The sequence below is a fragment of the Oenanthe melanoleuca genome, chromosome Z, assembly GCF_029582105.1.
Source record: "Oenanthe melanoleuca isolate GR-GAL-2019-014 chromosome Z, OMel1.0, whole genome shotgun sequence".
Lineage (NCBI taxonomy): Eukaryota > Metazoa > Chordata > Aves > Passeriformes > Muscicapidae > Oenanthe > Oenanthe melanoleuca.
Window position 1 is genome coordinate 3806494 of NC_079362.1, and position 13546 is coordinate 3820039.

Here is a 13546-nt window from a genome sequence, read left to right on the forward strand (position 1 = left end):
TGCAAAAAGATGTACCAGCAATACTTCCTTCTTTTCCATTCATTTTATTTTCACTCTTTCTAGAAGCCAGGTACAATAAAAAAAAAAGCATCAAATTAACATGAAACTTTATTTAAGCAATTTTATAGTGGTGAATTAAAAGCGAGCTGGTAAGTACATGCTTTTGTATCACAAGGCCTCCAAAGGACTTCCAAGTATTAAAAACTAACTTGTATTAAGTGAGGCTAAATGGGATATAGCAATCCTTATGTTTTTAGCACTTTCTCTTGGAGATTGTCATCAGAGAATATTTTTTTTTCATATGATTCATCAATATGTCTGCAGAAGAGAGAGACTGATAACAATCAGAAAAGTGTATTGCATATGGGGAGCCTCATCTTTAACCTCATTTACTTGTGAAATTCATGCTGTATACATGATAGGGGTTTGAGTGGCAGTCAAACAGTGTGTAATACTGTTCCCTTTTGCTTACTGATGTATGTTCTGCCACCAAAGCTTTAAAAGTGCCAGGCAGGGAACTAAGCCTACTTCTGACAGATTTTTTAAGGTCACAGTACAGTTTGATTAGCTATGTCAGAAGAGGATAAGCAGACGAAGGATAATCCCTATGGTGACAGATGTGACATATACCTTGTTATTGACCAACTCATTTATGGAACAGGATCCTTGCTCACTCAGAAAGGTCAAAGTGGGATTTTCCACAAAATCCCATTGGCTTTTTTTGGTACATCCAGCACTAGGGTCTAAACCTGACTTCGTGATTAACCAAGAGATGTGCAATAATGGATTAATACCTTTCACCTGCTTCTTTTGATACAGGAGCAATGAGATACTGCCTTTCACAGCCTCCCATGCATTTTAGAAAGCCTGTTCTCATATGCATTATAAGGCATCATTTATAGTAACACCAGGCAGGTGATGATTACTGCAATATTAATGGCATCCTAGCTCTTCACCAACCATCATTAATAGTTGACTTGTAGCTGTAACAACAATATGAATTTTCAATATCCAGCAAATTTGGATACAAAAGGTCTGGGAGCATCTGAAGTTCAGAAGACAGATTAACATATCCAAAAGTACACTAGATGTAAGATTGCTGTCCTCTGCCATGCAGATAAACTCTCTGTCTTGGCATCATGTCAGTAACTGCTCTTCCATAATTTGTTTCTTTCACAAAGAAAATTGTTAGAGAACTTCCTACCTTTTAATACCCTGGAGGTTTTTTCTCTCATTTCTCAGATTTAGGCTCTTGTAAAGTTTTACAAAAAAACCTTTGACAAACAACAAAATACATGCAGTTTGCTGGCATTCTTTTCAGTTTCAAAACCACATAATAAATTTTTACACACATTGATAAACTAGATTATAAAAGTGCGTTTTCTGGATATCTAGATAATCAACAACACAATGAATATAAACATTTTCTATAAATAGTTCACCATATGGCTATCATTCTCAACAGATGGTGTCTGTGTAGTCACTAGAATATACAAGAGTTATGCAAATTTTGCCCTGCAATCATTCAAAATTCTAAACAAGATTTTCTTCAGTTTTATTAAGCTTAATCAAAGTCAAAACACTTAATTTTATCACCTAGCTCTAACATGAGAGAAAAAATTCCACAACTATATTAACAAAAGAATTTGCAAAAAGCACTACAGTTGAAAGGATTTTAATAAATAGACACTAGGTACATTATTTTCTCAATCCTAGGTCAGCACTCTGCTGCTAATGATAATTTTTACCTATCCAAAATGCAGACCCACTTGTAAACAACCCAGTAGATCATCAGAAGGAATGCAGTCTAGACTATGTAATAAAAAAATCTGTAGTCCAAGGTATCTCAGAGTTTCTGTATATTTTGCAACAAATATTCTCATGTGCATTTTAAGGGCATCAGTTATAGTAACACCAAGCAGGTTATAATTACTGTAGTATTAATGGCATCCTAGCTCTTCACCAATTATCATTAATAGTTGACCTGTAGCAACAAAGCCTAATAGAAAGCCTACAGATTTTATCCAGTTTTAGTAAAAAAAAAAAAACACTCATTTTTTTACAATTTAAAAGCCAATATATAAACATTTCTGTGTTTTCTACCAGGCAGTTCAGAATATCTATCAAAACAACACATGACCAAAAGTTGACTAGATATAAACATTTTCTGGAAAGTTCTTCTTGAGCAACACTGGCTTATCTGCTGGAAATCATACACTAATTTTCAGTCTAGACATATTTACAGTATTTCCTATCCATTTGAACAAACACTAGTTTTAATTTTTATAGTTTTTCAAACTTGTTGCTGTTTCTCACTTGATGCACTTAATGGTAAAAATAACACATTCCCATTCCCCTCTCATTTATTAAGTTGTTAAGCTTTCTGTTCTGCAGGTCCTGACTGTTGTTGGCTTTGCCAATCATGACTTCTTCTCTGTCTGTTCCTATAGCTCCCAGGGTGCTCCTGTAGCAGGATCTACATCATTCCAACTAAATCACTGCTTGTCCCTGCACAGACAGCAGTGCTTCATGAAACTTCCCTAAGTGCAGAGGAGGGAATCCCAGCCAATCCTCCCCTGAACTGCAAATTACTGCAATATTGGATAATGGCTTCACAATAGAAAATTTTTTTTTTTTTGTCTCTTTATCAGAATATCTTCACATTATCATAATGTATTCAGTGCATCTGAAAGTCCTGTACAACTGCAGAAGGCAGTTGTACATCTCAAATCCCAGCAAAACAATAATATCTTCTAACCATGTAAAAGTTGCCAAGATATTCCTCTGAAAATCAGTGGTCATAAATTTAACTTATATATAAAGCAGAGTACATAAACAAGAAGGATAATGCATGGTACTGTGCTCTGGAATTGTGCCTCAGTGTTGACAACACACCAGCTTTTTGCCTACTGCTAAGAACTTTTTGCAGATTTTCAACATGCTGATTTGACCAGACAATAACAATTGTAACTTTATGAGCAGGACACTAATTAAAAGTTGAGATATGGCTAATTAAGTAACAATTTCTCTTCTTGCTTTAGTGCATGCAAGGAATTCCCACTTGTTACTGGAGTAGCTAAGGATGAACAAATGAGTCCAAGACTTGAAAAAGAAGCATGTATCTGTGTAAGTATGCAGGATATTTTTTAAAACCTGTGTAAATCAATTATATAAGTTAGTTGAATGGTAGTGGTCTTATTACTAAAAGATACAATATAATATCAAATATATTGAGAAATAAATTTTAACTTTTATTCTTGCAGCTTGATATATATATATATATATTTTATATATATATATATATATATATATATATATATATATATATATATATATAATATATATATACACATTATTTTTGAGTAAATTAAAATCAAATAGGTTGAAGTTTGTTAAATTGAATGGGCTTAGAACTTGCTAAATTTATGTTTTGTCAAATGCTTTAAATTGATTCAATGTTGCTTTAAACTTTCCTTAAATTCCCTGATTTTCTCAAGCTTGCCAGTTAAGTTTTTGCTGTTTTGACTCTTGAGGATTATCTTGTCAGTATTCCTCTTTTGCATCTTACTCAGGGTACATACATACAAACCCCTGTAAGCCCCTTTGAGGGACTCAGTGAGAGGATTCTGGGCCCTTACAACCACCAGGTCTTTAATGTGAAAAATTTCCTGGATGCTTTTACTTTGAGGATCATAGGAATGCATGGATTAGATTCTCATCACTGCGTGAATGAGTAGTAGACAATTCATTCCCTTTTTAACCAGTCCTAAAAGTCTTCTACTTTCCCCTAACCACCAACCAATTAATTTGCCTAACATTTGCTGGCTCTGGGACAATGCTCTCATAACACCCTCTCACCTAACTCAGTCATTAACTAGGTTAGGGGAGCATTTCCCTTGTAAGTGAGTCCCCTAAGCATTTTCACTTTTTTTTTTCCCCCCTCTCAAAAGAAAGACTATGCTCTTTTAACTTCATATGCAACTGACAGTAACTTTTCTTGAAATATGAAAAGAAGGAAATAAATATAATTCCAACATCACTGTGAACTGGTAAAAATATTTTTGCCTGCACAGACATAACTATTCAGGGAAAGCTTTAGCATATGTCAAAGAAAGGAGTAATTAAAATATTATGCTGTTCCACTTTACAAACTGATGGTTCTGACATAGTTCAAGTACTGCCCATGATTTTGTTTAACTCATCTGAGGAGAGAAACACTAGAAACAGAACAAGTTCACTATAAATGGGAGGTCAAAATAATCACATACTCATTCTGCTTGAAGATTATGTCTTGAGCACAAGCAAAGCTGATATTCATGAAGTTCTAGGAAGGATCATGAAGAATCACCAAAAGATAGGGCCCATCTGAGTCTTACTGCAAAGCTTGCTTGAGCAGCCACAAGAACAGCTAGAATTGTCCTAGTCAGCTGGAAAGTATTAGCAGACACACTTCAGCTATGCTAAAAATAAAGTCACACAAAGACAAGTTGTGTTGAGGATGCTGGGTGCTATGGCAGATACTGGATCAGCTATTCCACTTTATGATTACAGTGGATCTAAATGATTTGTTGGTTTGTAGAGTGGTTGAAATAATAGATCCATGCTCTAATTATTAATTACTTGCATAATGTCACTTCTAGATAAGAATTTCTTTACCATGTAGAAGGGCAATAAATTAAGACATTTTTAAATTAGGAAAGATGACAACAACTAGGTAATTTATTAAATAATTTAAAAAAGAAAAGAGGATCCGACAAGGTTGTGAAATACAGAGAAGGACAGAGGAGGCATACACATGATTTCTTTCTAACATCTATAAAGAGATCAAAAGAAAAATAAAATGTGTTTTAAGGCAATAGTGAAGATGAAATGTCCACACAAAATGCTTCCTCTGCAAACTTCAGCACTCCTTTCTTCCCTTTGGTTCATATTGATAACAATAACTAAAAGTGAAATTTAAGAACCAGTTTTAGTCTAAGAGTTTCTATGACAGTCTCCTTTAAAAGGAAAATTGAATTAATTTTAATGAAGGACATGAGACAGCAATCAACAGGAGAACCATCAAAAAACCACCAACTTTAGTCCTGTATTGTCTCTGATGTTCAACACAACAAGCTTGCAAAGTTTCACATTCTGTCTGGTAAGAGGTAACAATGGACATCAAGAAGAGAACTGAATAAGAAATTTTTTCTGGCATGACTTTTTTGTGCAACTAAACTTTTGGGAAAGAACAATTTGGGTAGGGAAAGAAGTAATCTTAACCGAATTAAGACAGAAGACTCAAAACAGACTGCACAAGTATTTTATATATAAAATGAAGGAAGAATTTAATGTTTAAGATAAACTGCTAGTGATAAATTGAGCAAATTGGACAAAAAACCCCAAAACCTTTATGACATGCAAATTCACACTTTGAAACTTTTGAAGTTTTCACACTCTAGTTTCTAGACAGAGGAACAGTCCAGTTCAAAGATGACTGATGGGATCTTATTAGGCATCATCAGGAGGATTCAGAACTAAGAAGGGAATATCTTAGTTTAGTCTGCAACATGTAAGCCTTCCAGTTTTCACAAGTGGATAAATATTAATAAAAAACATACAACAAACAAACAAAAATCACTCCCCCACAGAATTCTACATAAATTTTTTTCTGAATTAAAGAAATTGCTGTTTCTGAATTAAGCAGTTACACTTTACAACTAAAAAGGCATAAAATGTGAGAATAAGTTTCATAAATTAAAAACTATTAAGGAAACACTTTATATTTCTAGCTACACTTGTCATGTCCCCAGCTGAATTTAAGATACTTTGCAGCTTCAGTAAACATAGCCTAAATTCTGTGCTGAAATTTCCCTGAGCAGTATAGGTTTGCAAAAGTTACTAATTTTTTTTCAAAGCATTACTTAAGTGCAATATCAACATATTCTGTCTCAGACAGAAAGAACAAATTATACACCTCAAAACAGGAGCCGAAAACCATCTGAGTATGGATCAAATACCACAGAAAAAATGTTGCTCCACTTTAAAACTGCGTATTTAAAAAGAAATTCAAAATTTGTTTTATGAATTTCACCAGAAAAATCCTTGTATTCACAATTACAAAGGCAAAAATACAAAAGAAAAATGTGATTATTTGCCAAAATTCCATTACCTGTGTGACAGCAGTATCCTGAAGGCCATCTGATTCAGTCCCAAATAACCCGGCAGCAAGTTTGACCAATCCCAGTTCCATTCAGTAATGGCTGACTGTTGATACATGGCAAGAAGCTAGTTAGTTATTAATTAGCATTAATATAATTAGTACATCAAGGCTCTAGCTGTGATATACTAACCAAGAAAGGTGATCTAGAACGAAGACTTAGAAAGATGGTACCAATCATGTCCAAAGAAGAAGGTTTCCATTCCTTCTTAAAACAGTGATAGAGACATAGCCACTATTTATAAAGGATAAATCAGTTTTTTGAACCATTATTCTTCCAATTGTTGATGGCATTGTGATCAACTACTTTGTCTGAGAAGCAGACAAACCAAAATAGTTGGTAACTTTTTATGTAACAGCAATTTGCATTTTCTGCTGTCAGCAAAAAGTTTTGTCATGAAAAATTTGGTATAGCTGGAATTCAAGAAGAAACCTGTAATATAATTAGAGTCATTTAATGCTGTATTATAAACAGCATTAAATCAAGACAACATGAACAAATATAACTCTATATTGCTTATTTGATAAACAAAAGTAATCTATATCATCAGTGGGCAGACAAAAGACAATACACAACATTCTTATTTTTGAAAACCAGAAAATCCTGTTGCATTATATTCCTGTTCATTGTCAGCAATGGTCAAGTAGTGATTATAGTTCAATCTTCTTTCGGGGAAATGAGTACAAAGTTATTGAAGGAACACTAAAATAGCACTGAGTAGTTAAAAAAATGTTTAAGCAAGTCAAAACAATGGAAATAAACCTAAATAAAAGTAAAGTATAACTTGGAGTGTATCTTTTTCTTCTCGCAGACAGTACTTGGTTCCTCTGGGAGAGCAGAATCACTTCAATCCCTCCTATTCCTTCCATCTATATTTTATCACGTTCCTTCTCCTTACTTAATTTACTCCCTAACCTCATCTCTGCCATGCATGTTAAAGAAGAAAAACAAAGCTGAAATACAGAGTACAAAAAGGAAATAAGGGTAAGAAAAAAAAAACAAACCTGAGAAAATGGAAAGTAAATTCATATGAAAAGGTTCCTTGCCAGCATCTTCTGAAGATGATTCAACATCTTCTACACGCACTGGCAATAATTTTCATTATTGAAACTAGAAACTCAGCTATACTGACCACTGTTTTATAAATGGCCTGTCCCACACCACTAGAGAAATGTGCAATTTTATGGTAACGGGAACTGAGCTCTGCCCATTGTGGCCTGGAACACTTCACACAGATGGGGCAACCACAACTTCTCTGGGCAACCTATTCCAGCATCTCACCACCCTCACAGGAAATAATTTATTTCTACTATCTAATTACTCTCTGTCAGTTTGAATCCATTCCTTTTTTTCCTGTCATTACATGCTCATGTAAAATGTCCCTCTCCATCTTTCTTGTAAGCTTCCCTTCAAGTACTGCAAGGCTGCAATTAGGTCACCCTGAAGTCATCTCTTTTCCAGGCTGAACAATTGCAATTCTCTTGGCCCTTCCTCATAGAAGTACTCCATCCCTCTAGTGATGATTTTGGTGTCTCTCCTCTGGACTGGCTCCAACATCTCCACGTCCTTCCTGGCCTGGGGAGCCCAGAGCTGGATGCAGCACTGCAGGTGGGGTTCTCACCAGAGTGGAGCAGAGGAGCAGGTCCAACTCCCTTGACTTGCTGGGCATGCTCCTTTTCATGGCAAGCTGGTTTTCTGGGCTGAGTATGAGGAAGAATTTCTTTACTGCCTGGGTGAACAAGCACTGGAACAGACTCCCCAGAGAGGCTGTTAAGTCTCCCCTACTGGAGATACTCAAGAACCATCTGTACACAATTCCCACATGCTCTGGGATGACCCTGCTTGAGCAGAGAGCTTGGACAGATGACCCACTGTGGTCCCTTCCAACCTCACCCATTCTGTGGGTGTCATTCTGTGACTCTTGACTGGAAGGTCCCTTCTAACTCAAGCTATGCTATGATTCTACTGATTTAATAAAGCATGTTTTTCTACAGTGGGAAGCCTTGAGAAGCCTTGTGGAATTGGTATTCGTCTCCTTTTTCAGGATATCAACACTTCCATTGCAACATGACAATGATTAAGCATTCATCAAACAAGTATGAAAAGCAAGTATATTTTACAGCAATATAATTGATGAAATTGACCAAAATAGTCAAACCTGGGCTAGCAGATTACACTGCATATAAGCAGGGCTGCCCTGAAAAAGGATGCATTTCCACACAAGTCTGTAAAGTGAATTTTGTGTCACTGTAATACCACTTCTTTTCAAATATTTGAATTGAATGCTGGAATAAAAAATGTCAATGAATTATTAAGAATATATAAGAAACAATGGCATAAGATTTTTTTAAGCATCAAAGTGGGATCAGAAACTATTTAGAACTTTGTGTCATGAATTGGTCATGGGGTGCTCCAGAAGATTTAGGCAACCAGATCTTTCTTCTTTAACTGTTCCATTATCAGGAAGCTAAATTCTGTAAGTAAATTATAATCCCTTATATATTACAAGCATGACTTAAAGAAAAACAGAGAAACAGATGCTTTTTCTTTCTTCTTTTTTTTTTTCTTTTTGTGTTTTGCCCCTGCTTAGTCTCACTGTTCTGCAAAATCTTTGTATTTCTGAAGTATTCTTTACTCAACTATTCAACATATCTGTGAAAGACCCATGAGAAAGATTCTAAATGTGAACTTATGAGTTCTGACATGACTTTTCAAAGGCCTAAGACTAACCCTATATACTATTGCACAGATGTAATAAATGTCATTGCTACAATGGGCTTTCCCTCAGTATACTGAACACAGGAAGTATAAGTAAATGCAAATTGCTCTTACATGCAATAATTCCAATAACAGAAAAGGATGGTAATGGCTTTTTGAACATTATGATATTTTAAAGGGTACACTCATTAGACTCCCAAGAAATAATATTCCTGTCTGCTTCATCAAATGTGAACCCGTATAATTCATATATTCAGATTTCATCATTATCATGATCATAATAAGACCAACAAATAAAAATTATACTATAACCAAGGTTTCAGATTTTCACAGACCTGATTGAATACTTTTGCACAAGATTGTCTGTACACCTGGAAAGGGTTGAAGACAGGCTGCTCTTCTCTGCCTTTCAGTGTCAAAGGCAGGCATTGACTTGAGGTAACACCATCTTCAGAAGAATTCTCACAAGACAGCTGCTCTTTCAAATATTCCTTTTGGAAGAAAAAAGAACTGCAGAATAGTACAGGCCACCTTGATTTCTAAGCGAAATTTAGTGTAATTGCCTACATTTCAAGCATTTACAGAATACTTGATAGAAGTTCCTTTTAAACTCCTTAAAAATAGATATAGAATTCTTTTTAAGAATATCACCATTTTACAATGAACATGAAATAACCTTGAAAAACATGCACCCAACTTATGCAAAACAGAACAATCTAATCTATTGTTTTGAAATTGTTGAAAAATGATGTGTATAAGTTCTCATTTTATATCTATACATATGTGCTAGGTATACGTAGAAGTGAACAACAAGTGTTTTTCATGTCTTTTGAATTAAACTTTTTGGAAAACAGTCAACAATTATTATATGACTATAAATCGATTATTTAAACACAGGAAGTAAATATTTTCCCACTCTTCAAAGCTATTTTTAGCTGCTTAAGCACTCAAGGACTAGAAATAGTATGATATGCATTGCAATTTTAAAAACTATACTGTAACAAAGGCGTGATTATTTTGGACACAATCTTCTCTGTTTTCACTTCTTTGACTACTATGTAAATAAATCATCATTGCAGGCCAATAAAGTGTTTTGATTAAACAGAACCATTTTATGAAGAACTAATGCTAATGAAGCACTTACACATCCATTTGCTGGAAGGACTACTGAGATTAAACAGTTTATTATTATTAAAATGAGGTCCATAACATGGAGCAAGTACTCAAGGTGAGTCATTAGGATGTGTGGATACAAAAGCTCCTCTTATTTGCAGTATTACTGAGATGGAATAACATGCAAACTACCTGCCAAGGCATCCTGTGTCTCTCAGTAGGTCTTTCTAAAAGAAGAACTTCATAATCTGTTTTAAATTACCCAGCTATGGCCTGACCTGAAAGGTACAAGTTAACTTGCAGGCCATGTAGACTGTAGCTGTTTCTCCCTTGTGTTGGCACTGGCATATGCTGTGAAACCAACCAGGAGAAAAAAAAAAGTTTCATCCAGATAAATCACATGATTTCTAGTACAAAGCAGGAACCTAGGAGTGCAAAAGCACAAGGGCAAAAGAAAGGGAAGGACTGTCTCTCTGCTGGTTGCAGTCAAATATCATGTCTGACCAAGAGAATCATAGAATTGTCTTAGTGTATGAAAAAAGACCCCAAACAACCAAAAGAAGAAAAACAAATTGAGTTTTTTTTGCTTAAAACATCACAAACCAACTGTGAAAACATAACCTCTTTTAGCTATTTTTACTCAGCTCTTCAAAAATATCTGGATTTTTATCTCCTCATTCATTCATTCATTCATTCATTCATTCTGTAACAAAGATTTCAGAGCCACAGTGAAGGAGGCTATTTAAAAGACATTTCTGTACATCTACCAAGTTTTCATAAATGTACTGCCTTCCATGTACACATTCTTACAAAATCTGTAGACTAAAGCAACCCAGCCCTCTGGATGTAACAGAGCCAGCAGAAGCAGATTGTGTTGCTTTTGCAGAGGCAATACTGCAAATAGCTGTCCATGTGTTGCCAGATGAAGAACTATTTGCTCAGCTGGTGTGAAAATACAATGCTTATTTTGCAAAACCAGCAGCCTACAGGACGGCACAATGCGTATTCTGTAGGACCATGTCAAACATTAACGAAATTGTGAACCAGCCTGAGTGTGCCATCTCACCTCCCTTTTTGGACAGCAACACCAGTTCACTGAACAGGTAACTTTGGGGTCTGGGACCACCAGAGACCACCAGAGGGACCCCCGGCACAGACGAACGCATGTGCAAAAGGTGGGGGAACACGTTACATCTCCAGGAAATTATTATTTTATGTACATTCATTCTAGGAAAATCAATTAATATGTATGTAAAGCAGGTGCTTTTCTGTACTTGATGTGCACAATTTTGGTGGAGATATCTTTGCAGCATCTGGCACTGAAATAAAGAATGCCTGCTTCTTAATGCTACAGTGGTGTTAGGGAGGAGGTTTTGACCAATTTTGGTAACACCTGCTTGCCAGTGTTTGAAAAATTCAAGTGGTATATAGCTGACCTAAGTAAAGATGTTCTTCTCTCTTTAATAAAATATTGTGGATTTGGTTTTGATTAAGACATTTATTCAACAATGGTAAATATATTACATTAAGATGTCCTTTCGTATAGTAAATATTGCAGGCTCTGAAAGGGTCATGTTTCAAAAATCTGAAAGTATGAAATCACATCTGGAAACATGTGAACTACATCCTCACTAAACTGACTGGGCATCAAGTATACAGAATATTATTGAGCATGACAGCTCAGAAGAGTTATCTCTTTGGTTGTCATTACTAAAAAATTATTTTTAAAATTATTATTTTTGGCAAACACATGAAAGGCTCTAAGCTGTTTTGAGTACTACAGTATCTATTAAAATTTTTTATAAAATCATATCTCTATTTTCAAATCCAGATTCCAAGAATCCATATTCCTTTTCACCTGCTTTTCTAAGGACTATTACATAGAACAACAATTTTCTGTCTCATCATTTTGCTTTTACACATTTTAAGCCACGTAGCATAAAGATCTCTAAACTAATTTTAAGAACACAATCCCTTGACATTCCAAGGAGTCTTTAAGCAAAAGAATCGACCATTGAATAGACAACCAAATCTATTTCTTGGTAAGCAGGTACATAAAACACAATTTAGGTTTTGAAAAATAATATTGAAAAGTGCATTATCATAATACCATGCTAAGCATTAAAACATTTTGTAATGGTTTCAAAGGCAATTGAAAGTAATGGAGTTAAATCCTGTAACTGAAGCTGGTCAGGATCTCTCTTCTTCTTCTTTAAAACAATACAGTTTTTTCCACTGAGAAATGTTCTATTTCTAAAATAGGTCTTACTAGCTGCAGAAATTCAAGGAAAGACACGTGGGATATGGAAAATCAAGCTGAAGTCCCTCTTCCACCTAATTCTCTTAGCCTCATACCTCCTATTGGAGCTGCTCCACTTTGTATAAATAACCGAATACTCACAGGAGTCAGATGTTAGATCAGGGTCTCCAAAACCCAGCATGTGCCTTCTATTCCTTCAGCTAGAGTATAATTCTATTTTGGACCTTAAAAGTTATAGAATGCATTTTTACCACTATTTCTATGAGGCAAAACAACTCCAATAGGGGAAAAAGGAGTTCCATGCTGATAGCTAATGGTATGGAGGTTTGGGGAATTAGTTCAGATGTGGGAGATGCAGATACAGTTCCCTGGTATAAACCAGGAAGAATAAAGATTTGAGCCTGGATATGCTGTCCCCTAGGTAACTGTCATAGCTACGGGACTATATCCTATTTTTGGTGGCCTTTTCCTCACTTCTTTATACCTAAGAGTATTCTTGAACATGCTCCAGGTTTTGTTTATTACGGTAATAATTTTCACTTCACTTCCTAAACCAGTTAATTGTTCAGGAAATTGAAACTTGAAAAGATTCTGTATGGTACTAATGTTAGATTGCCACCTCTGCATATAAGCTTACGTGGCTTCTAATGCTTCCAAAGGTAGATTCATAAAGGCTGTTTTTAAGTCTGTACTTAGGAACTAAACAGTTGGATCTGATTTTCAGAAGCACAGTGCCAGTACTAAGGTGACCTCTGTGGTCTTCCTACAGACACAGTTGTCTAGTCAAGGCTTTCTGCTACCAGGTGTTTCAGAGAAAAATCCTGGCCTCTGCCTATATGTTGTATATCTATATATTTGTGTATTTGTATATTTGCAATATTTTGTATTTTTACTATAAATACTACTGTACATGTGCAAGGATCTCAACAGCACCTGCTTACACATTCAAGGATTTTATAATTACAGCTAAAACCGTAACTTTCTAAATTAAGTTGGTTAGATTGCGTTACCATACAATTTAAACAAACGTATATTTATTTCAGTGAATGAAATCAAAATGCTTTCAGTAACTTGGGGCAATTTAGAACAGCCCTAGAAATAATGTGATAATTCTTTTACTTTGCCAAAATAAAGCAAATAAATCTGAATTTGTTTCTTGTAATTTTAAAATCACTTTGAACAGAGTTGTCTAAATTGAGTAAAATTTCATGTGGATGCATTTCCTTTCTCTGTACAGCCACAGGGGTTGCATGTT

General features: G+C 35.1%; 1 protein-coding gene across 1 annotated transcript in view; it reads right to left on the bottom strand.

The window, feature by feature from the left end:
- The window catches only part of KIAA0825 (KIAA0825 ortholog), a 265101-nt gene that overhangs the window by 131598 nt on the left and 119957 nt on the right, over positions 1-13546 (bottom strand). The window contains exons 18-19 of the mRNA XM_056513524.1: positions 9254-9409; positions 6152-6246 (exon numbers count right to left, since the gene is read on the bottom strand). Of these exons, the coding sequence (XP_056369499.1) occupies positions 6152-6246; positions 9254-9409 (251 nt within the window). The remainder of the gene's footprint in view (positions 1-6151; positions 6247-9253; positions 9410-13546) is intronic.